At 54.7% G+C, this 25,165-nt stretch overlaps 1 protein-coding gene across 2 annotated transcripts; it reads left to right on the top strand.

The window, feature by feature from the left end:
• On the top strand, window positions 1–24,687 carry LOC127579840 (mitochondrial dicarboxylate carrier-like). Of its 2 annotated transcripts, none has more exons than XM_052032820.1 (11): window positions 1–382; window positions 7,952–8,071; window positions 11,399–11,513; window positions 12,291–12,339; window positions 13,398–13,439; window positions 14,379–14,422; window positions 15,195–15,265; window positions 16,430–16,522; window positions 16,987–17,064; window positions 20,839–20,895; window positions 21,535–24,687. In XM_052032820.1, exons 1-11 carry the CDS (start codon window positions 293–295, stop codon window positions 21,634–21,636), a joined length of 861 nt encoding a protein of 286 aa, XP_051888780.1. In that variant the 5' UTR covers window positions 1–292; the 3' UTR covers window positions 21,637–24,687. The 2 variants fall into 2 exon arrangements, with proteins under 2 accessions (XP_051888780.1, XP_051888781.1); XM_052032821.1 differs by lacking the exon at window positions 1–382 and adding an exon at window positions 1,238–1,299.
• The last annotated feature ends 478 nt before the right edge of the window (window positions 24,688–25,165 follow it).

Below are 25,165 nucleotides of genomic sequence, written 5' to 3'. Positions count from 1 at the left end.
CTGTCCGGGCTGGGTTCTAGTCGGGCTGGGTTCGAGTCGCTCCGCGGCTGGGACCTGATGCAACTGATCGGCCGGGGGCTGGAAGGAGGAAGAGAGAGTGAGAGACGCATTGCACTGGATGCAGATTTCTCTCTTCCAGCAGGAGTTTTATCAATGCTTCCAGTCCCGCGGATTGCAAAACTCAAACCCAGGAAGCGGGCTCTCTCGGGCTGGTAGTGCAGGGGCAGCGAGAGACGTTGCATTGGAAGGACATCATTGCGAGGCCACTGTTTAAAGAGCTCCGGCGGCGGCGATGCCGGAGAAGCGGATCTCCCGGTGGTATTTTGGAGGGTTGGCGTCGTGCGGGGCGGCCTGCTGCACTCATCCTCTGGACCTGCTCAAGGTGGGGGCAGCCGAGTGGGGTGCACCGTGAGCGGGAGAGACTGGCTGGAGGAAGGGAAGGGGAGGGGATAATCTCCTGCCAGGTCGCTCCGATTTCGGGAACCTGCAGTCATTCCTTCAAATGTAGAATTCTGCAATGAAGCCGCAGGGCAGGGCCTCTGATCACGAGGGGTCCTCTCTCATTTTACTTTGTGTTATCAGCTGAGCTCCTTTGAGCATTAGGGCTGCCAAACCCATCCCATCAACTGCATTCTGTTTAAATGGGGGTTGACCTTCCTCTATTTCTGATTGTGGAGCGAGTCTCCGGCCCGCTTCATTTAACCCCACCTGGTGGGTTCTGGTCGGTGCATCTCGGCTGCCCTTCTGCAGGGAGAGTCGGTGCTGAAGGCCATTTGCACAGGCTGCACTCTGCCAAGTGACCCGAGGGCTTGGCGTACCTTGTACAACACTGCTCTTTCCTCCGTCTCCTGGGGCTGATTGATAGCGAGAGCCGGGCTGTACCGACCGAGAATAGGAGAGGTGTACAGGGACAACTGCTGGAGGAACTCAGCGGGTCGGGCAGCATCTGTGGAGGGAAATGGGACAGTCCATGTAGCGTTTTATTTTGTCCCGAAATGTTGACTCTCCATTTCCCTCCACGGATGCTGCCCGACCCGCTGAGATCCTCCAGCATCTTGTGTGTTGCTCCAGATTCCAACATCTGCAGTTTCCTGTGTCTCCAAGGTTTAGAGGGAATATGGGACTATCTTGGGTGGGCATCTTGGTCAGCATGGATGAGTTGGACCGAAGGGCCTGTTTCCGTGACCAATGTTTCTCTATGACCTGTGTGGGGAGCTGTATCTCAGGATCATGGAGTGGTCTCTCATGGCCTCTGTACAAATCGATACTTGACTACAATGCTGCAGGCAAGGCCGATCCGTAAGTGGTAATTGGTTTATTAATGTCGCATGTACCGCGATATAGTGAAAAACCTTGTCTCGCTTGCATCTATACAGATCATTCCAGACATAAATACATCGAGGTAGTACAAAGGAAAAGCAGTAGCAGAATGCAGGGTATGGTGTTACAGTCACAGATACAGAGGGACTTCAGTGCCCGTAGACAATAAGGTGCAAGGGCCACGACGAGGTAGATTGAGGGATCAAGGTTCTCTTTTATCTTGTACCAGCTGCATAAAAGCTGTCCTTGAGCCTGGTGACACATGTTTTCAAGCTTTTATATCTTCTGCCCCAAGGGAGAATGACTGGGGTGGGGGGAATCTTTGATTACGTTGGCCGCTTTCCCGAGGCAGCGGGAGGTGTAGAGGACGCGGTGCCCTGGGGACAGTGGCGGTGAGCTGCTGCCGCTGTGAACTGCTGGTGAAGGCGCCCCCTGGGGCTGTTGGGGAAGGGGGTTCTTGGATTTGGACCCCAGTGATGATGTAATTCCCCATTCAGAGGTTGTGTGACATGGACGTGGTGGTGTTCCCTGCCACCCCTGTGTTGGCAGGGGTGGTGGGTTCGGGAGATGCTATTAGAGTAGCCTGGGGCAGTTAGCGGGGCGCATTTTGTGGATAGTGCACACTGTAGCCACTGAGGTGGAGGGAATGAATGTCTAGGGTGGTGGCAGGGCGCTATTCTTAACCTTGGTTCGGCAAAACCTCTTCACTCAGAGGGCCCCAGGGTCCCGAGGTCAGCTGCCCCAGAGGGGCTGCGGGGGCCGAGCCCTCACTGCCCCTGACTGAGGGGCTGGGATCCAGTCCCACTCCGGAGGTTCTGGCTGTTCCGTCAGGAGCTGAAGAGCCGCCCTCGAGGTGAGACCAAGGCTTGGTGGGAGAGATTGGTCCCAACTCTCCCCCCAGGTCTGACTGGCGTCGGGTTGGTATCGTGGGTTGGATGACGTTGCCCTAAAATCCCTCTGCAGTAGGGGGCAACACAGTGGCACAGCTGGTAGAGCCACTGCCTCACAGCTCCAATGGCCCAGGTTCAATCCTGACCTCCGGACCTGTCTGTGTGGAGTTTGCACGCTCTCCCAGTGACTGCGTGGGTCTCCCCCGGGTGGTCCGGTTTCCTTCCACGTCCCAGAGACATGCGGGTCGGCAGGTTAATTGGCCGCTGTAAATTGCCCCTAGTGTGTAGGTGGGGGGGTGGAATCTGGGGAGAGTTGCTGGGAATGTTGCGAGGGTAAAATGGGATTGGTGTAACTGGGCAGCTGATGGTCAGCACAGACTTGATGGGCCAAATGGCCTGTTGCTGCCCCCCCCCCCCCACCCCCCTCCTTGTCGTTCTGCTTATCCTCAGTTTGTTTGATGGTGCTGCCCCTCTGGAACCCCTGGGTCAGTCTTGCTGTGCTGTAGACATGATTGTGCCCTGCTCCAGTTCCACGGTTGCAAACCCCACATGATCCGGCCTCTCCTGCGACGTGCTGGTTCAGCCGACCCACCACGAGTGCTCCCGCTCCGGGCACCTCTCGCTTCCTCCGTGGCCGCTCCCTCTCGTCCGGTCCCAGGGTCCCTGCTCTCACTTGCTGCTACTCCCGGGGTCTGTGAACTCCTGCATTGAAGTCTGCAAAGTACCACAGTTCATAAAAGTAAATTGAATTGTTCTCAACTTTGTTTGACTTGTCTGCAAATCAGGAGTAACTTTTTAAAGGCCCAAATAACTGGTGGGCAACCTCAGAAATTAAGGTTATAGAATCTGAGAGATAGCATGGAAACAGGCCCTATGGCCCACTGAGACCATGCCAACCATCAACCATCCATTTACACTAATCTCATTTTATTCTCCCCACATTCCCATCAATTCTTCCCCCCCCCCCCCGCCAGATTCTACCCCTCCCCTTCACACGCCAGGCAATTTACAGTAACCATTTAACCTCCCAATCCGCACGTCTTTGGGATGTGGGAGGAAACTGGAGCACCCAGGGGAAACCCATGTGACAGGGAGAACGTGCAAACTCCACGCACACAGGTCCGGAGGTTGGGATCGAACTCAGGTCTCTGGGTCTGTGTTACCTGTGGACTTGGACCTGTGTTTAGGGGTGGGGCACTAATGCATTTGGATCATTGGTCATTGGGGAACATCGGCCAAGGTGGGTGTGAATGTTTACTTGCAGCTTGGTTAATTGTTGTCCAAGTGGTGTTTGAGTAAACTGCGTCTCTTGATTCGAGCTCCTGTGTGCAGTTCAGAGGGACAAAGTCTCACAGGTGACCTTTCTCCTCCTGCAGTTCGACATTAATCACCAAGGACCAGTGACCCAATAAAATGCCCATAACTATTGGTGCCTATTTCACCATCTGCTTTGACTTGGAATCACGACTTGGAATCACAACATGGTCAGGGCTCAGGAAGGAGCTGTTCAACCCTTTGAGGCTTCACTTCATTAGCGAGTGATCCTGCTAATCTCGCTTCCTCAGTTCTGCAAATACTTTCCCCTCAATAGCTTATCCAGCTCCCTTTTGAACACTGAACCTGCCTCCACCAGTACCCCGGGAGACCTAACCAGTCACTGTGTAAAGATTCTTTTACTTCTGACTTCTATTGCATTGTTGTGAGACAATTGAATGGACCTCTTGTATGAATATTCTTGACCTCACAGTCTACCTCGTTATGACCTTGTACCTTATTGTCTGTCTTCACTGCACTTTCTCTGTAGCTGTAACACTTTATTCTGCATTCTGTTATTGCTTTTCTTTTGTACTTTGTGGCAGGCACGGTAGTGTAGGGGTTAGCGTAACACTTTACAGCGCCACCATCAGGGAGGAGATACAGGAGCCTGAAGACCCACAGTGTTTCAGGAACAGCTTCTTCCCCTCCGCCATCAGATTTCTGAACAGTTCATGAACCCATGAACACTACCTCGTTGTTCCTTCTTTTTGTAATTTATAGTCCTTAAGACAAAGGAGCAGAAGTCGGCCATTTGGCCCATCGTGTCTGCTCCGTGCTTCTATCATGCGCTGATCCATTCTCCCATTTAGCCCCACTCCCCCCCCCCCCCCCGCCTTCTCACAATATCCTTTGAAGCCCTGGCTGCTCAGATACCTATCAATCTCTGCCTTAAATATACTTTGCCTCCACAGCCGCCCATGGCAACAAATTCCACAGATTCACCACTCCCTGGCTAAAGAAATTTCTCTGCGTCTCTGTTCTGAATGGGCGCCCTTCAATCCTGAAGTTGTGCTCTCTTGTACTAGACTCCCCTGCCACGGGAAACAACTTCGCCACATCTACTCTGTCCAGGCCTTTTAACATTCGAAATGTTTCTATGAGGTCCCCCCTCATTCTTCTGAACTCCAAGGAGTACAGCCCAAGAGCCGTCAAAAGTTCCTCATATGTTAACCCTCTCATTCCTGGAATCATTCCAGTGAATCTTCTCTGAAGCCTCTCCAACATCAGCACATCCTTTCTTAAATAAGGAGCCCAAAACTGTCATTTTATACCTTTGCACCACTGCTGTTGCAAAGCAACAAACTGTTAAGTCAGTGATAATAAGACTGATTCTGATTCCTTGCCTCAAGACCCCACTGCCATCGAGAGCAAGTTCTCTCTGGCCATACTGTCTAAAGTCTTCATGACTTTAAGTCACTTTCCTGAAGGCGCAACTTGTTAACCGGTCCAATCTGCCGCTGTGTGTGTGTGAAAGGGGTGTGTGTGTGTGAAGTCAGACATGGAACGGATGCTGAGGTGTCCTGAGCTCAGATACTGTGGGCAGCCCACCTGCCTCGGAGTCAAGGTTGTGGGTTCGAGACTGCCTCCAGATACGTGAGCTCCACATTATAAGCTGGCGCTCTGTGCAGTGCAGAGCGCTGGTCTGTCAGATGTGACGTTAAACCGTGGTAGGGCTATCACGTCATCAGGATGCAATATTCTTTAAGTGTTTTAGTTCTTTAAAAATTGTAATCATTTTCAAGATGCATTTTAAAATATTTTTGGAATATTTTGTGGCTGCCAGAGACATTCAAAAAAGATGTGGAGGTTTTGAACAGGTTTGACAGACTCCTGAGCCCGAGGCCTTGTGATTTGTCCAGTTGTCTCATAGTTCGAGAAAAGTAAAATGCTGCAGGCATTGGAAACCTGAAACAAAAACCGGGACAGCTGGAAGTACCCAGCAGGTCAGGCAGCCTCTGTGGAATGAAACACTGTCAGCGTTCAGGTTGGTGACTGAATCACTCTCTGTGAGGAAGGAGTGTTGTTCACAGTAGCCCAGATGTATTTCCAGGATTCTCTTCTAAGCATTATTGGCTTTTGTGGGTGAAAAGTTCCATACTTCTACAACCCTTGGTTTTTGTTTCACTTGTTCATGGGATGTGGATGTTATTAGCAGTGCCAGCATTTGTTGCCCATCCCCAGTGCCAGCATTTATTGTCCATCCCCAGTGCCAGCATTTATTGCCCATCCCCAGTGCCAGCAATATTCCTCATTATGCTCTAACTGAGCACCCTGGGTGCTGGACTGCACTCCCTCTGGGACCATGGGTCTGTGGAGACTGGGTCCGTGCACAGTCCTTCATGGGTAGGCACAGTAGTGTAGCGGTTATCGTAATGCTATTACAGCACCAGTGACCCGGGTTCAGTTCCGCCGTTGTCTGTAAAGAGTTTGTACGTTCTCCCCGTGTCTGCGTGGGTTTCCTCCGGGTGCTCCGGTTTCCTCCCACATTCCAAAGATATACAGGTTAGGAAGTTGTGGGCATGCTATGTTGGCACCGGAAGCGTGGCGACACTTGCGGGCTACCCCCAGAACACTCTGTGCGTAAGATGCATTTCACTGTGCCTTTCGAGGTACATGTGACTAATAAAGAAATCTTATCCTATCAATGTTTCTTTCCAACACCTATCACCACGGTCAGCCTTTGATGGGTTGTTGACAGTCCCTCCCTGTTAAGCTTAGCGGTACTGAGGTTGGTTTTGCTGGGCTGTCCATTGTGCTGGCAGATTGTGACTCTGGACGCTGCTGGTGTTACTTCTGGACGTGTCCATTCCATCTCACTCCCTCGTTCCACTCTGCGGGAGCTAGAGATAGGGTGAGGTTTGTCCACCCCTCACCCTCTGCCTGGTGACCCGCTTAAACACTGGGGGAAATACCACACCGTTCTGTGGCCCCCTCCAGCTCTCTTCAACCCTGTGCCCCAGTTCAACCCCTTCTGCCATTAGCTACGGGGACAGTGAGCTCTGGAATCCCCACCCTGAACCTTTTCACCTCCCCTGCCTTTGAGCCTGCCCCACCTGCCGTGCTGGTGCCTTGTGGCTGGGACCTCGGCTGGAAGTTGTTGTGCAAGACCCTGGGTGGAGCCAGCGGCAGGAAAGGCTCCCGCAGTGCTCCCCGCCCGAGCAAACGAACAAGTCGGCACTTTAATGAAAGCGGCGTTTGAGATGCCACTTTAAATCCAGTCTGCGCCGTTCCAGACCAGCTGAGTGGGCAAGCTTCCAGGAACTCCTGACTTGTGCTTCAAGCTGGTGTTGCAGCCGTGTGGAAAAGTGGTGTAAGTGCAGAGCAGCAGATCAGCAGATCAGCAGACAGTCAGTGGGTTAGCGGCTGTTTGTGGCGACCTGTTGTAATCAGCAAGTGTCTTGTCCCGGTCAGGTGACCGCACCATTCCGTGCTGAGTCAGTTTGGCATTGCACCATGCGGCCTTTTCATTGGTTGAGTCATGGAGACGTACTAGCATGGAAACAGGCCCTTCGGCCCATCGAGACGGTGCTGACCATGATCAGCCCATTTACTTGTATATCATTTCATTCTTCCCCCATTCCCATCAACTCCCCCCAGGCTGGGAAACCCAGCCGCACACTGGGGGGGCAATTTACAGCGGCCCATTAACCCACTGACCCCTCACGTCGTTGGGGTGTGGGAGGAAACCGGGGGAAACCCATGCGGTCACAGGGAGAACGTGCAAACTCCACACAGGCCGCGCCGGAGGTTGGGATTGAACCCGGGTCACTGGAGCTGTGAAGCAGTGGTTCTCACTGGTGTGTGGCCTTCTCCTGTACTGAACGCCACCCCCCCCCCCCCCCCCCCCCCCAACCAGTGGGAAGCTTCCTCTGGACCAACCCTCTCAAACCCTTTCAAATTCCCAAAACTCCTTAATCAAATCGCTGCCTTCTGTGTTCTGGGGAACTCGTTCCTGGTTCCTGCAACCTCGCCGCGTTCCCCTTGGATCCTGGCTTCCTGCACCGGGCTACCCATCTTGGTCTGGGCTTGGCTTAGCTCTGGGGGAAACCCTGGGGCAAACTGGGACATCTCTTTACAACTGGATTCAGAGAAGGGCCATTGTTTGTCTTGTCTCTGTGTCTTTCTTGCTCTCTCAGTGCTTTGGCTAACCGGTCTGGGAGCCAGTCCTGAATGCCAGTGTTTTATCTCTGGCCTACACTCAGTCCTGACGCAGGTCTCGACCTGAAACCCCGACCTCTCTCCTACTGACCCACTCAGTTCCTCCAGCTGTTTGTTTTTCTGACATCAATGCTTTGTCCGATTTGGGTTCCTTCCCCGGTAGTGGGGGTGTTTTCTGAGTCACGTGACCGGCTGTCGGAAGTCCCCCCCTCCCCCCCGGTCCTGTGTTGTGTGGGTGAGTGACAACTGCTTGTGTTTGTCGACAGGTTCACCTTCAGACCCAGCAGGAGGTGAGGATGAGGATGACGGGAATGGCTCTGCACGTTATCCGGAACGACGGGATCCTGGCCCTCTACAATGGCCTGAGCGCCTCGCTGTGTCGACAGGTAAAGACCCTACCCCCAACTGCATGCAATGGGGAGGGGAGATCCCAGAATGCGGATCCTGATCCCAGCTACACTCAGCGCCTCAGGAGCTGTGCGGAGTGAATCGGAGGGAGGGGACGATGGGCTGCGCAGGGCTCGTCTGCGCAGGGCGGGGTCTGCGGGTTGTAGCTGTGCAGAAAGGATCAGCTACCCTCTTGAGTGAACAGTGAAGCAGATGTGATGGAATGAATGGCCTCCTGCTTCTAGTTCTGTGTTTCCCCCTTCATATTCCAATTGTTTCCTGCACAGGGCACACACAACCTAGCACAGGAACAGGCCCTTCGGCCCACAATGTCTGTGCTGACCATGAAGCCAGTTCAAACTAATCCCATTTGCCTGCACGTGGTCCATATCCCCCCTCGTCCCTGCCTGTTCCATGGGCTGTCGGATCTGCATGTTGCTGTTGGATCTGCCTCCATCACCTCCCTGGCAGTGCGTTCCAAGCACCCACCGCTCTCTGTGTGTAAAAACCTGCCTCCTAAATCTCCTTTAAACTTTCCCCCTCTCACCTTAAACCCGTGACCCCTGCCACTTGACATTTTCCACCCTGGGGAAAAGACCGACTGTCTTCGACTATCCCGGGGAACGTTGATGTCCCTACCTGGAGCTGTCAGTCTTCAGTCTCTCCCTCCACTCCGCCCCATCCAATCCGACCTTTGCCAAGAAGTTCCTGAGCTTCCAGACGGGTTTTTGTCCAAATCTCCTCCAATTTTGGATTCCTACGGGAGTCCAGCAGGACAGTGGCAACTTCCTGTCCTCGGGAAATTGGCGTCCCAATCGGATCTGGGGAGCTCGCTCTGTGAATTCGATTGGAGCTGTGGGAAACCTGGGAAACTTGTAGCCAATTTTTACATGTTGTTGAATTTATTGACTTAAACAAGTGTTTTAACTATTTTAAGTTTATAAATAATTATTTTCAAAACATGTCTGATTGTAATTTTTAATCTGGAGTGTCAGTGACATTCAGAAACATTCATGGTTTCTGAGAGATTTGACAGCTGGCTAAGCCAGGGGTTGTGGCTCAGTGTGTGAGTGTGGGATGAGAACAGGCTGCCTGTCACTGCCATATGGTGCTGTGTATTACAGAGAGGAAGAGAAGCCTTGATAGGATGAGACCATTCAGCCCATCGTGTGTGAGGGGTAGTATTGATGAAGACCACAGTGGTGATGGGGAAATGAGTTTAATGAGCTGGTTGACTAATAGGGAAGTTTGTCGAGATGTTTGACAGCTCAACACAGTAGAAACAGGCCAACAAAAATCAGCCAGTGATGACTGTGGGTTACCGTAAGACATAGGATCAGAATTGGGCCATTTGGCCCATCGATTTGCTCCACCATTCAATCATGGCTGATTTTTTTTTTCAACCCCATTCTCCAGCCTTCTTCCTGTAACCCTTAACCCCCTCACCAATCAAGAACCTATCAATCTCTGCCTTAAACGCACCCAATGACTTGGCCTCCACAGCCGTCTGCGGCAACGAATTCCACCGATTCACCACCCTCTGGCTGAAGAAATTCCTCCTCAACTCAGTTCTAAAGGGACGTCCCTTTATTCTGAGGCTGTGCCCTCAGATCCCAGACTCTCCCACTGAGGGGAAAGCCCTCTCCACGTCCACTCTCTCCAGGTCTTTCAGTATTCAGTAGGTCTCAGTGAGATCCACCCCCCCCCCCCCCCCCCATCCTTCTGAACTCCAGGAGAGAGTGGCAGCTCAGGCAGGGAAGGGGTTAACTGGACCGCATCCGGCGGCGATTTCTGAAACGCTGGTGGAATCTGCAATGATTCAGCACCCAGCTGTGAGGATGTAACAGCTGGCACACCGGGGACCGAGGATGGGTAAAGGAGATTGTTTTCGGGGAACTGAGGACTGTGCAAACTGGGAAGTGGGAACTTATGCGGGTGTTGTTCTGCATGTTAGTGAGCTGTCGCCCAGGAGATTGTAACAAAACAGCTGAGTTTGAACTTGGTGAATGAGAAGCATTCACAGACCTGGGCTCAGAGCCACAGACAGCTTTCTCACTTGGGGCCCAGCCAGAATTTAGCCTCTGGGCTGCTCAGAGGCTGGTAAAGCAGTGGAGGAGGGCAGAGTATAAAGGGAGCACGGGGAACAGGGCAGGAGTGACACCACCAGTCAGTACTGCTGACTGCCGGTGGAGCACACCTGCCCCCAAGTGGATTCTCGCCTAACTGCACCCTTCAGCCACAGCTGGTGGAGCACACCTGCCCCCCAGTGGATTCCAGCCAAACTGCACCCCTCAGCCACAGCTGGTGGAGCACACCTGCCCCCCAGTGGATTCCAGCCAAACTGCACCCCTCAGCCACAGCTGGTGGAGCACACCTGCCCCCCAGTGGATTCCAGCCAAACTGCACCCCTCAGCCACAGCTGGTGGAGCACACCTGCCCCCCAGTGGATTCTCGCCTAACTGCACCCCTCAGCCACAGCTGGTGGAGCACACCTGCCCCCCAGTGGATTCTCGCCTAACTGCACCCCTCAGACACAGCTAACCGCACTCATCGCCAAACTTTGACTCTGCATTTCATGGGCCATTCAGCTGCTGGAACCATCGTGGCCAAATCTGGTCAGTGTGGACGATCATTAAAAATCTCCGTGGTGTGCCTGGAGTCGTACGCAGGCAGGGGCGGGTGAAGGTGACGGATTCTCCGTCTCTGGAGGACAGGTGAACCTGGTGGTTTGTGTGCTGGAGCTCAGATGCGTGAGAGGGGGTTTAATCAAAACGTTCGAGATGCTGAGGGGTCTCGGCAGGGTGGGTGTGGAGATGATGTTTGTTCTCACGGGAAAATTTAGAACTTTTTTATATTTAAAAAAAAATTGGAAAGCAGGGGTAGGTGAATTCTTAATTAGCAGAGAGGGTGAAAGGTAAGTGTGGGTTGAAATGTGGGGTTGAGATTGTAATCCAGCTGTGACCTTGTAGATTGGGGTTGCAGGATTAATCTATACATATGCACACATTGAAACATCTACACACCCATGGATGTGCATGGACGTGCTCACAGAAACACACACCATGTTGGTCCAGCAGATTAAATTGCACAGTAAGCATCCCATTGTGCACTCCACTCCGCTCTGCGCCAGGCGTCGGAGAGGAAACTTGGCTTGATTCCACAGGGTAGTGACTGGCAGGAAGCTTTGTTCAGAGAAAGGGGAGCTTGGGGAAAGGGTCGGGGTCATGGGGCGAGGCCGGTCGGTCACGGGGCGAGGGGCAGGCGTCGAGGAGCCGGTGCTGCGGTAACTGTGCTTCTCTCACCCCCACCTGCCCGACTCTCTGCAGCTCACCTACTCGCTGACCCGGTTTGCCATTTACGAGACGGTGAGGGACCGGTTGGCCGGAGGCAGCTCGAACCCACTCCCCTTTTACCAGAAAGTTCTCCTGGGAGCCTTTGGAGGTTTGTTGGAGGTCGACGTTTTCTGTGTTTACCCTCCCCCCCCCACCGTCCCTGTGTGTGTCCTTGCCCGCGGTCTCTGACTCTGTCTCTCCCCCTCCCTCCCCCCCATTGAATATAGAACAGTACAGCGCAATACAGGCTCTTCAGCTCACAATGTTGTACTCACCTTTAAACTTCGCCTAAGACTATCTAAGCCCTTCCTCCCACATATCCCTCTATTTTAAATTCCTCCATGTGCTTATCCAGCAATCTATTGAATTTGACCAATGTACCTGCCTCCACCACCGCCCCAGGCAGCGCATTCCATGCCCCAACCACTCTCTGGGTAAAAAACCTCCCTCTGATATCTCCCTTGAACTTCCCACCCATTACTTTAAAGCCATGCCCTCTTGTATTGAGCATTGGTGCCCTGGGAAAGAGGCGCTGGCTGTCTACTCTATCTATTCCTCTTAGTATTTTCTACACCTCTATCATGTCTCCTCTCATCCTCCTTCTCTCTAAAGAGTAAAGCTCTAGCTCCCTTAGTCTCTCCTCATAATGCGTACTCTCTAAACCAGGCAGCATCCTGATAAATCTTCTCTGCACCCTTTCCAATGTTCCATCTCTCTCACGTTCGGTGACTGTGTGTGTGTACCCTGGGGGCTGACACTTGCGTGGGGCTGAGTACCAGGTCCTCCCCCTCCACCCTCTCGTTGGGGGGGGAACACGGATCCCTGTGCTGACTGCAACACTTTTACCCCCCCCCCCCCAGTTAATCACCTGCTTCTGTTTCCACAGGATTCACAGGGGGATTTGTCGGCACACCGGCTGATATGGTGAACGTCAGGTCAGTGAGCTGCCTCGGCACCCCCTCCCTCCCTCCCTCCACTCATCCTCCACCTGCTCCCTCGCTCTATCTCCACCCCTTCCCCCCTCGCTCCCTCCTCCCCCCCCGCTCCATCTCTCCCTCCCTCGCTCCTCCCCGCTGAGCCCCCACCACCCCCGCCCCAGCACCGCTGCTGACTGGAGTTCAGCACCTTGGACAGCGGCGGTGAGACCCCCTCCCCCCCCAGAGCCACTGGGTGGCGCAGGGAGTCAGCACTGACCCGGGGGATTGGTTGGTGGTTTGAGTCCCCAAGACCCCCACCCTCGGTGAATCAGCATGTGGGGGGTGGGGGAGAGGGTTGGTGGGGATGGGGCAGTGGGTGAGTGGGCACTATGTGTGGCTTGGTTCCCGCCCCTGCTCCGTGGTTGTCTGCTTGACCCGAGGGTGGGGCTGTGACCCCTTTCTCCGTCCCCTTCACTCCATCTGGGCTGCATCGATCATGGTCTCGCGCACACCTCGGGGGGAGTGGGGGGGGCGGGGCGGAGTCAGGGGGTCCCCTGGTCCCGGTATTGTTTTACAGACGCGACTGGGTCGACCCCTCCAGTGCGGCCCCTTCACCAGCCCCTCTGGCACTGACCTCCCAGCCTGGCCCCCCTCCGGGCAACTGCAGTCTTCCTGAAGGAGCTTTCCCCTTGTTCCCGGGGGATGTGGCGGAGACCCTGGTGCTTGTCGCTCCCCGGGGGGCTTGGCGCAGACGGGCAGGAGGCAGGAGCTGACCCCCACACTCCCCTCCCCCCCCCCCCCCCACCCCCAGAATGTAGATCAGTGGGCAGTCCGCCGCTCCTCGACCACAGTAGGCATCACCCCTGTGTGGCGCGGGTGGTGGTTCCAGTCTCACTGAAACTTCTCTGCCCGGGGACCGTTACCCTAACAGTTCGCAAAACCGAACTCGTCCCGGACAAGGATTTGGTGACCCTGCTCCCTCTGTCAGCATGTCCCCCCTGCTGGGTCTCCCCCCACCCCCACTGTCGGGCACTAGGACCTTGCAACCAACTCTCTGCCTTTTGTTTCATTTCCAGGATGCAGAATGACGTCAAACTTCCAGCCGACCTGAGGAGGAAGTGAGTGTTTCCCGGTCCCGGCTCACCACCCCCCCCCCCCCCCCCCCCGGGGCTGGGTGGGGGCAGAGGCTGCAGGATCGCTCGGCCCTGCTATGGGGGGACAGATCCCTGGGCTGTCCGTGGGTCCCCATCGAGAGAGGGGGTGGAGGGCCACGCACTCCGAGATCAGGGGAGGGAGGGTGAGGGGGAAGGGGTTGAAGGAGTGAGGGGACGGGGAGAACGAGTGGGGTCGAGCTGATGGAGGGCCACGTGCTTGGAGCTGCTCCCTTTTTCGGGGGGGGGGGGGGGGTGGTGTTTGTTGTGCAGTTATTCTCCTCTCCGAAAAAGTTCCTGGGACCCTGCATGGATGAAGACCGAGATCGATGGGATATTGCTGGAAGATCGTTATCCCCACATCGTCTGTGGGATCGCAGAGAACAATCTGCTGGAGGAACTCTGGGTCCAGCTGCATCCGTGGGGGGGAAGGAATTGTCAATGTTTTGGGTTGAAACCTGGCATCAGGGCTGAGGGGGGGGGGGGGGGGGGGGCAGTGGCGAGAGGGTCCATCATCTTACACCCCTCCTCTGTCCACCAATCACCTTGGCCTCTTGTCTCACCACCACGCCCACCCCCCCACCCAGTCCTGATGCAGGGTTTCAACCTGAAATGTTGACAATTCCTCTCCCCCCACAGACGCTGCTCAACCCGCTGAGTTCTTCTGGCAGGTTGTTTGTTGCTCCAGATTCCAGCATCTGCGGTCTCTTGTTTGTGGGATCGTGCTGTGCTTGCATTACAGCAGTGAGCCTGCTTCAGGAAGCAGTTCTCTGGGTGCTGAACACTGTGTAACCTCCTGGAAGGAATGGGAGAGGCACTGTTGGGACGCAGGTTGTGTGCGCGGCCTGTGTGCACGCACGGTTCTGTGGGTGCGCAAGCTCACCGCTCCCCCTCTCTCCCTGACAGTTACAAGCACGCACTGGATGGGATTTACCGCGTCTTCCATGAAGGTGAGTGACCACCTCTCTGTCTCCACACACAGCACCAGTCTAGTGGGTGATGTGGTTGGGCATCAGGGTGGGGGGAGGGGACCCCCTCACTCTCACCACCCAACCGGAAGCTAGGGGTTGCTCCCATGCATTCCCCAGGAGATTCCTATCAAAGTGTTGCCAGGACATTCAACTGCAGGAGGCATCGAGACTCCTTGGCAATTCCTTGCACGTTGGGGCAAGTCTCGCTAGGTAGCCACAGGGACAAGACTGAAGTATTTTTCTGCTTTTGTTTTGGGGTACAGGGAATCGTGAGTAAAGCCTCAGAGGCTGGGGTTCTGAGATTCTGAGCAGTTTCAAGGTGGGAGCCCCCTGTCCTGTGTGGCTGAGGGGTGCAGTTAGACTGGAAGCCATTGGGGGGCAGGTGTGTGCCATCGGCCGTGACCGAGGGGTGCAGTCGGGCTGGAAGCCACTGGGGGGCAGGTGTGCTCCATGAGCTGTCAGCAGCCTGGTGTGGAGCCCACAGATTGTTGCAGCCCCCTCCCCTGGGGCTGGGGGGGTGCATCCACGACAGAGCCGGGGGGTGGGGGGGGGGAGGTAATAGAGGGCCACAGGACTGAGCTTGAAGCTTGGGTGGGGGGAGTGTGTGGGGAGGGTCGGACGGGATATCCCTGTGATCTGCGCTGTGACTGACTGGCTGCCCTACCCCCACAGGTGGTGGAGGGGGTGAGTGTGTGGGGGGGGGGGGGTGGTGGGGGCTCCCTGTGACTGACCAGCCGCTCTCCCCCCACAGAGGGTGTGAAGAAGTTGTTCTCCGGAGCCACGATGGCATCGAGTCGAGGAGCCCTCGTCACGGTGGGGCAGGTAGGTGGTGTACCGGGTGTGGGGTGGAGGGGGGGTGGAAAACGGGGGTATAGTGTCCGTGGGGGGGTGGGGGAAGATTGGGGTGTACCGGGTGTCTGTGGGGGGGGGGGGGTCAGGGAGATGGGGGTGTACCGGGTGTCTGTGGGGGGGGGGGTCAGGGAGATGGGGGTGTACCAGGTGTTGGGGGGGGTCGGGGTGATGGGGGTGTACCGGGTGTGGGGGGGGGGGGGTCGGGGTGATGGGGGTGTACCGGGTGTGGGGGGGGGTCGGGGTGATGGGGGTGTACCGGGTGTTGGGGGGGGTCGGGGTGATGGGGGTGTACCGGGTGTTGGGGGGGGTCGGGGTGATGGGGGTGTACCGGGTGTGGGGGGCGTCGGGGAGATGGGGGTGTACTGGGTGTTGGGGGGGGGAGATGGGGTACCGGGTGTTGGGGGGGGTCGGGGTGATGGGGGTGTACTGGGTGTTGGGAGGTGGGGGGAAGATGGGGGAGTTCTCTCAGTGACAGGAGACGGGGGCTGTACTGGTTATAACATGATCAGGCACCTACAGCCTGTCCTCTGCTGTAACATGATAGTTACGTTGTAGGAAGTCGTGTTACAGCAGAACTTCTCCAGTTCGCCTGTAGGTGCAGGTGGCAGGAAGCCTCGGGGGTTCAGGCCAAAGCCCACCTCTTCCACGTGTGGCTCTCCATCCCCCGTGTGTTGGTCAGACTGCACTGGGAGTATTGTCAGCGGGGTGGTGCTGCTGGTCTGGCGTCTGGTTGGAGGGCTCCTCGAACTGTGGTTCTCCCTCGGCTACACGGTGGTCTCGTCGGGAGGGGGGGGGGGGCGCCGTTCCTGACCACTGACACTGGGAGGGGTTGCCACGGGAACCGTGAGATGGACTCCCCCTGCCCAGGGTGATGGCTCCGCAATGGTCGGTGTCCAGACACTGGCCGGCTGGTCGTCTGGGCTGGCAAGAGGCTGGGATCTCGGCCGTCTAGACCAGCGGCCGGGGAGGGGCTGTTGTGGCTGGTCGTCTGGTTCAGGCGGGGTGTGGGCAACCAGCCTTCTGGCTGGGACTACGGTGGTGGGGTGGCGGGGGGGGGGGGGAACATCTGGTCGTGGGGACTGCTGTCTAGCTGGGGCGGGGGTTGGGACACAATTGACTCTTTTCCTCCCACAGTTGGCCTGTTACGATCAGGCGAAGCAGCTTGTCCTCAGCACCGGTCTCCTGGCCGACAACATCTTCACCCACTTCCTCTCCAGTTTTATCGCGGTAAGTCCCTGGGTCACACCCTGCTCTGCCTGTCTCCATCTGTGCCCGGGTCTCACCCCGCTCCGCCCGTGTCTGCCTGTCTGTGCCTGTACCCGGGTCACACCCGTGCATCCGTGTCCTCTCATGGTGTGTGTTGTGTGACACTGTGTGCACACCCAGACCCCTCTCTGCACCCTCGTTTTCTCTCTACCTCTGGCACTCTCTCTGCTCTGTCACCACCCTGCGACCCCACCCTGACTCCTTCCCCCTCTCTGTCTCCCAGTGTGTGACTGCCCCCCTCGCCCTCCCGTGCACAGTGAGGATGGTGTTGGGGTGGGGGGAGGGGGGAAGGTGTGTGTGTCCTGGGCTGGGTCAGTGGGTTCCTCTGCCCCTCTCTGCGGGTGAGGGGGTGGGTGTCGGGGTGTTGTGTTGGCGTGTGTGTGGGTCCCCTGCTCCCTCTAACTCCAACTTCTTCTCCGGTGCAGGGCGGCTGTGCCACATTCCTCTGCCAGCCGCTGGACGTTCTGAAGACCAGGCTCATGAACTCCAAGGGAGAGTACCGGGTAAGGACCGGATCCGGGTGTAATCCTGGGCTCCGTCTCCATCGTGGCGTCGGGAACCTGCTCCCTGGGTGGGGCACAGGGGTTCTGGTTCCTGTGACAGGCGCTGGCCTCGGTCAGTCCATGGTCACCATTCCTGCGCATCCGGTCACTGATCTGTTAACTAACGCCGGGTTGCCATAAGCCCCGAAGGAACCAGGTGAGTGGGTAGATCCCGCCAGCACTCAGTGAGGGAGCTGGATGTGTTCCAGAGCCAGGGGTGGGCAGTTCCAGCGGAGGGATATCATGGTCTCAATGGGCAAATGGCCACCCCCACTATTGTAACAATTCTATTCAAACACCAGGAATGTAGGAAATCTGGAATAAAACAAAGAATGTAGGAAATAGTCAGCCGGTCAGGCAGCATCTGTGGAGGAGGAAGCAGGGATGATGTTTCAGGTCACTGACTGTACATCAGGACAAGGAAGCAATGGAAGTGAAATGTCCTGAATCTGTGGATGCAGCAGGAGGAATCTGGAGGACACAACGGGGAGGATGTGTGATGCAGGGAGAGGGCAGGGGAGTGGTGGGTCGGGAGTGGTGATGATTGGAAGTGAGAGGAGGCAGATAAATGTATGAAATAAGCAGCAGAGAGAGAGGAAACTCAGAACTTGGAATCGAGAAGCTGATTCACAGGGTCAAGGTTGAGTTTATTGTCATCTGCACAAGTCCGTGTGTGCACAGGTGCAGTGAAAAACTTACTTGCAGCAGCATCACAGGTACATGGCGTCAGATAAGCAGCATTCACAAGAGAAACATAAGCGTAAGTTAAACAATTTTTACAAGAAAGAACACAAATGGAACAAAAATAAAACGAAGTCCATTTTAGTGCAAAGTGGTCACGGTGTTGCTAAACTGTAGTGACGAGGGCTGCGCCGGTTGGTTCAAGAACCAAATGGTTGAAGGGAAGTAACTGTTCCTGAACCTGGTGGTGTGGGACTTCAGGCTTCTGTACCTCCTGCCTGACGGTAGCTGCGAGAAGATGGCACGGCCCGGATGGTGGGAACCTTTGATGGTGGATGTTGCCTTCTTGAGGTAGCGCCTCCTGTAGATACCACTGAAGGTGGGGAGGGATGTGCCTGTGGATTGCACTGAGCTGTCAGAAGGTGGAGTGCTGTTCTACTGGCTTGGGTTGGGGTTTGTTGTGACAGGGTAGGAGACTGAAGGCACAGAGGTGGGAGTGGGATGGAGAATTGGGGCAGGCAGCTGGAAGCGCAGGGTTGTTCCTGCAGGGTGAGCAGAGATTGTTCTGCCAGTGGTCACCCAGTGCAGTGTAGAGGAGACCACGTCGGGAGCACCAGCTGCAGAAGGCCGGGGTGGCAGAAGGACTGTCGGTCGCTGCTGAACCTGGGAACTCTTGCACTTCCCTCGGATAGGCAGGGTAGATGGCCCCAGTCTTTATGGGGGCGTCTAAAGCTAGAGGATGTAAGATTTAAGGTGAGGGGAGAAAGGTTTAAAGGGGACCTGAAGAGGAACTTTTTCCACACACAGGGTGGTGGGTGTATGGAACGAGCTGCCAGAAGAGGTGATATTTGCCTGCATTTGGCCCATATTCCTCAAACCTTTCCTATCCATGAATCCGTTCATGAATCTATCCAAACGTATTTTAAATGTGAACAGGTTCATGGATAGGAAAGGTTCGAGGAATATGAGGCAACTAGTTCAGACAGCATGGAGGAGTTGGGCTGAAGGGCCTGTTTCCATGCTGTATGCCTCTGTGAATCTGCGCAGTGCCCTGTAGGGAGACCTGGGGTTGGGTTAGCTGGAAATCAAGAAAATAACTACAGATGCTGGAAATCTGAAATAAAATGCTGGAAGTACTCAGCAGGTCAGGCAGCATCCGTGGAGAGAGAAACAGAGTTAATGTTTCAGGTCCAGGATCCTCAGTCAGAACTGCGAGAGAGAGAAAACAAACCAGTTTTCAGTGGGACGGAGGGAGTGTCTGTGATGGTGAGTCAGCAGTTACCCACGTTCCTGGTCTGTGTAATGAGCTGTTGATGGTGGGACCTGGGACCTGGGGCCTAACTAGCAGTTGGTTAAGGAAAACGGAGCCAACATTGCAGAAAATGGAACGTGTCAGAAACCACAATAGGTCAGGCATCTGAGGGAAGAGGAACGGTTAACATTTCAGACGAGGGGCTCTTCATCAAACCCGAAAGGGAGAAACGGTTTGGACAACAAGGGAAGCAGAGGGAGTTTCTCTGACGGTGAAGATGTGTTGCAGCTGGGCTAAGGTACTGTAGCTGTGTCACCTGTGGTGGACGAGGCTCTGGCAGACAGGGATGTGTCCCGCAGGTCCGACTGTACATGGAGAGAGGAGTATCGAAGAACAAGATATTTGAAGTTAGAGAATTCGTTATTGAGTCCAGAAGACTGCAAGGTGCCCAGATGAAAGGTGAGGTGTCAGAGTCATACAGCATGGCAACAGGCCCTTCGGCCCAACTCATCCATGCTGACCACGAGCTAGTCTCATTTGCCTGTGTTTGGCCCCTTTCCCTCTACATCGTCCCTCTGTGGACCTGTGCAAATGTCTTTGAAGCTTTGTAATTGCATCCACTGCTCCCACTTCCTCTGGCAGCTCGTTCCGCCCCCGTGTGGGGGAGAAGCTTGTCCCTCAGATCCCCTTTAAATCTCCCCCCCCCCCCCCCCACAAATCTATGCCCTCTTGTTTTAGATTCCCATACTTTTGTGGGGGGGGGGGGGGGGGGGGGGGTGGTGAGAAGGTGGAGACTGGCCATCCACCTTATCTGCAGCCCGCATGATTTTATAAACCTCGATAAGGTCACCCCTCAGCCTCCCTCGCTCCAGAGAAAACAGTCCCAGCCTGTCCAGTCTCTCCTTATAACTGAAGTTTTCCGGTCTCAGCAACATCCTTGTGAATATTTTCTGTACTCTCTGGCTTAATCACAACCTTTCTATAGCGCGGTGACCAGAACTGCGCACAGTGCTCCAGGTGTGGTCTCACCAATGTCTCATACAGCTGTAATGTGACATCTTAGCTCTTGCAGTCAATGCCTCATACAATGAAAGCAAGTGTGTCTTGTGCTTTTTCCACTACCCCGTCTACCTGTGTCACCACTTTCGGGGAACTATGTGTTTGTCCCCCTTGGTGTCTCTGTTCTACAACGCTCCCCAGGGCCCTGTCATTCACTGTGTGTCCTCAAAATGCATCACTTCACACTTGTCGGAGTTAAATTCCAATTCCTCTGCCCACTTTCGCAGTTGATCTAGATCCTTTTGTAACCTCAGACAATGTTCTTCACTGTCCACCACACCACCAATGTTGGTGTCACTTGCAGGCTTACCACATCACCTACATTCTGATCCAAATCGTTATTGTAAATTACAAACAACGGGACCCAGCACTGATCCCTGAGGAACACCACTAGTCACTGACCTCCGATCTGGAAAAACTTTTCTCCACTACTACTTGCACCCCTTCCACTCCACTCCTTCCAATTTTGTATCCAGTTGGTCAGCTCACCCTGGATACCATATGACTTAACCTTCCCAACCAGCCTACCATGCGGGGCCTTGTTAAAAACCTTGCTAAAGTCCATGTAGACAACATGTACTGCCCTGCCCTTGTTGGTCCTCTGGGTCACCTCAGTCAAATTTGCTTTCAATCACATTGTTCCTCAGGCTTGCTTTGGGTCGTGTTGGTGGGGCGGTGGGTCAGTCTGCTGATGGTTGTAGCTGGGTCACTTTGCGCTCTCTTTCTCTCTCTCTCTCCCCTAGGGTGTGTGGCACTGTCTGCTAGAGACTTCCCGACTGGGACCTCTGGGCTTCTACAAGGTGAGCTGGAGACCAGCTCCTCACCGGGGTTAGGGACGGGAGTCCCTCACAGTTGCTGTCGGGGTGCCTGTCTGACTGTGTTTGAGGTGTCCTGGTGCGGAGGAAGTGGCTCGGGGCGAGGGGATGTGATGAGGGGTGGAGGGGGATAATGGAGAACGTGGAGGAGTGGGGTCAGTGGACAGGATATGAAGAGGGCGAACGTGGGGAGGGTAGATCGGGAGGGTGTGGTTGAAATGATATAGAGGGTGGGGGAGGGGAGGATGGCGGTGCTGGGAAGGTTTGGGAGCGGTCAAGGGGATGTGAGGGAGTTGGATGGGGAGGGATGAGGGGGATTGGAATGATCGGGGGGGGGGTTGGGCGATGTGCGGGGAATTGGGGCAGGGAAGATAGAGGGGTTCGGGGGAGGGAGGACTCCTGGATGAAGCGGGTACTGTGATTGCCAAACATGGCGTCTGGTAGGCCACTCCTGGGGGGAGGGGTGGAGTTTGAGGAGGGGAGGCGGGCAGACGTTGGGATGGGATGAGGGGTTTTCGGGGGCCATCCTGGGCACCAGTGATCCGTGGCCTCCTGGGTGGGGGAGGGGAAAGAGGAGGGGGTAGTCTCACCTCTCCGACCCTAATGGCTTGCCTCCCTCCCCAGGGCTTTATCCCCGCCGCCATCCGCCTGGTGCCCCACACCGTGCTGACCTTCGTCTTCCTGGAGCAGCTGAGGACGCACTTCGGGGTCCTGGTGCCGGCCTGAGACCAGGACCCCCAACCACCCCCCCCCCCCCCCCCCCCACCACCCTGGCTCTCTGCCCCAGGACAGGCTTGACAATTCCCAGCAATAAAGTTAACATGACAAGGTGGTCTTCCCCTGGGTTAGGTTGTCAGGGTCTTGGGCCTGGGGCTGAGACGTTGGTGACCCCACCAGTGGGACCCCCCCCCCAACCCCTCCCTCCCCCCACTTCCCCTCCCCCAACTCTGTTAGCTGTCAAACCTCCCTCAACCTTCGGGCCTTGGCTCCCAAGCCTGATGGGATCCGACTGTGCATCGGGAATTGATGAAGTCACACGTCCCCAGCTTCAGTCAGCGAGGGTGGGCTCAGTCTGTGAACCGCACCCCCCCTCCCCCTGGGGTTCCCGTTCCTTCTCCACCGAGCGGTGTGAATACAAGGCCTGAGAGAGGTCCAACGCTTGACTCTCGTCTCCCGGGAGCTGGTCTTTGCCCCCACGTACCGGCCCAGGACCATGAGATGGGAATCGAAACGCAGTGGCTGGCCTTGTCTCGGCTGTTCCTGCTCCCCTTCCCCTCGGCCCCACCCACACTGTGTGAAGGCAGATCTGCCCTCATTAAATTGCTGCTCAAAGGCCTGAATCAGGTGCTCAGGACCTCGTTAAAGATTACTCTGGGATAAGCCCCAGAGAAAGTATTTTGCCACATTGTCTGCATTTTCCCTCTGATTAAAGACCAAAATATTTTGCCACAGTGAGTGCATCTTCCCTTTAATTAAAGACACACAATGAAGTCTGTGCCTTGCATGTGTTTTGAGATCAGGATCAAAACTCTAGTTGTGCTTACTTGGTTGGTTGAAGGACATTTTCAGTGTGAAAGTGCCTTAAAGGGTGCAGTTTGCTTGTATCTTTGAACAGCCACATGTCCAAAGCAGGCAGGAGCTACCTAATCCGAGCACTTTGTGTTCTGTTGGACCCCTGCCCGGAACTTCCACTGATAGATTCATTGATGCCAGAGTCCCCTGTCTTGTATTCTTCCTTCCCATTAATCGATGGTTTCCTGTGTTATCAATGTGGAATTCCCCCATCCTGTACGTCTGCTTTCCATGTTTCTCCGGAGAGACCTGGCCCCCAGCCTCTCTCCCCACCCACCCACTTGCTTAGAGGACATGCAATGTTCGCAATCCCTCCCATGCCAACTCTTCCCCACTCCGCTGGGTTTTGAATGGGACGGGGCAGGCTGGAAGTACAGTTACCACGGCGATGTGCGAATGGGAAGCTCAGCGGGCTGGAGATCCCGTGAGCGGATGGGGCTGGCCCTTGCGCCCTGAGGCGTTCGACTCTGGGCAAGTGCACCGTCGGCTGTGGAGGCACTTGGGATGATGCTTGTGAAGGGAAGATGAGGAGTGCTGGAAACACTGAGCAGGTCAGGCAGAGGGAGAAATTGGAGTTAACATTTCATCTGATGAGAGGTCATCGACTGAAATAGTTAAACCTGTACCTCCCTCCACAGATGCCGCCTGACCTGCTGAGTGTTTCCAGCACTCCTGATTTGATTTTGGATTTTCAGCACCTGCTGTGTCTTACTTTTCCAAGCTTGAGGAAGGCACTTTGTAGGTTCATCCCCTCCTCGGACCTACTTAGTCTGCCAGTTCCTGCACCATTCCCAAGTCACGGCGCACAACTCACTGACGAGGTCTGGGTCCAATGACCATTCTCCTGCTCTCCCTCCTCGGCCTCTGCTGCTCGACCTACCTCCAAATTCTCTCCTGCTCTTCATTTTTTCCCTTTTAAAGCCCTTTATAATTTGGAACACTTCCATCAGATCACCTCTGAACCACCCGAGCTTTGAGGAGAATGAGCCCCGGTCTCTCCGTGGCCTGTGTGGAACTGAACCCGGGGACGTCTGCGCCTGGTGTTGAGGAGGTGGGTATGGGTGTGGTGGGCCGAAGGGCCTGCTTCTATGCTGTACGTCTCTGACTCTCCGCTGTTGGCCAGGACCTGGAATCACAGAACAGTACTGGACGGAAGGAGGCCATTCTGCCTGTCGAGTCTGTACTGGCTCTACGTGAGAGCAGTCCAGTTATTCTCACTCCCCTGCCCTCTCCTTAAAGCCCTGCAAATTCCTTCCCTTTTGGATACCCATCCAGTTCCCTTTGAATCCCCTGGAGCCTCCTGTCACTAAGCCAACCACTGTGTATAAAACGAAAGATACTCCTGCAACTTAGGGACCCTTCCTCCAATGGGAACTGTCTCTTTGTGTCTGGATCCTTCACGAATTAAACACCTACATTAGATCTCCTCTCAGCCTCCGCAGTTCCAAGTAGAATGGTTGGACTCTGGAACGCATGGCTTGAGGGGGTGGTGGAGGCAGATACAAGAAGTATCTGAACGAGCACCTGGATCACCAAGGTCTAGAAATCTATGGACCAAGGGCTGGTAAATGGCATTAGCGTGGAAGGTAATGTGGTTTGCAGGAACGTGGGCAGGAAAGCCTGTTTCTGTGCTGTATAACTCTATAATCACAACCTCAGAGCTAAAGAACCTCACCTATTTAGTAAATCTCCTCTGCACCCTCTCTAAAGGCCTCGCTGTCGTAAAGTGTGGTGCCCAGAACTCTGGGGAAGCTTCCACTCTGGAAAAAATGTGTATTTTTTCTAATCCATTGAGTGAAGGCCTCAGATTCACGTCTGTTCCCAGTGACAGCACCTCAGAGCCTGCCGCACTCCCTCAGTGCCGTGCTGGGGGATCAGCAGCGTTTCTGAGCGGGGACTTGAACCGTCCGCACTCTAACTGAGGATCCCAAGGTCCTGTTTCACAGTGCTGGTCAGTTCAGGCAGAAATGTGGGAGCGTGGTCACATTAACCGGGCAGGGGAGCTGGTTTAAGCCCATGTTTTCAGCATCTTTTGAGCTCGGGGCACCGGCACAGATGGGGACCTGAGTGCAGAAATGTTTAATTCCTAATTTGTAATTAAGATTAATTAATTAATTGCAATGTTTTTGTGTGCTCAGTGTAAGACTGACAAATTCAATGTCAATAATAGGAATATATTTTGCAATAAAGTTCATGTTAAAATGGGAGTGTCTCTGAGTCTTTTGTCCCTGTTGGATATGTTGGTACCCCCCGTGAGTGGGCATGATCGGTGCCTGCAGTTTTAAGGTACCTCAGAATAGTTAGTTGTCCTAGGGCAACTTTCAAGAAGCTGGTTGAAGCAAACAGGTCCTGTCTTTCTGATTCCTCAACCTCTTAAGCGATGAAATAAAAACCAGCTTGTGCCCTTTTATGCAGAATAATTATTTTTGGCTTCTTGACGCTTGGAGCTGGAGAACCCATCGTGTTCTGCTTATGCTCCCTGGTATCGACACTCTGAGCTGGAGCACGTGACCCAGCGCATTCTGCTGCCTGCTTGGCACTGCCCTCTTCACAATGAACCGTGCAAGCATATGTTTGGAGATGCTTATCCAAAATTATTCAGCTGTGCCACTAATATGAAAGGTTTAACCCTTAGACACTATTATTTTAATTAAGTATCAAGAAACCAAAAGCAAAAATAATG

Source organism: Pristis pectinata, chromosome 18 (assembly GCF_009764475.1).
Source record: "Pristis pectinata isolate sPriPec2 chromosome 18, sPriPec2.1.pri, whole genome shotgun sequence".
Lineage (NCBI taxonomy): Eukaryota > Metazoa > Chordata > Chondrichthyes > Rhinopristiformes > Pristidae > Pristis > Pristis pectinata.
This window is presented reverse-complemented; position numbering and strand designations above follow the sequence as displayed.

Bases quoted from the DNA above. Each gene is read 5' to 3' on its own strand.
- LOC127579840 (XM_052032820.1), top strand. From the start codon at position 293: ATGCCGGAGAAGCGGATCTCCCGGTGGTATTTTGGAGGGTTGGCGTCG. The intron at 16,523-16,986 runs GTAAGTCCCTGG...TCTCCGGTGCAG, and splicing joins TCCTCTCCAGTTTTATCGCG to GGCGGCTGTGCCACATTCCT. The intron at 17,065-20,838 runs GTAAGGACCGGA...TCTCTCCCCTAG, and splicing joins ACTCCAAGGGAGAGTACCGG to GGTGTGTGGCACTGTCTGCT.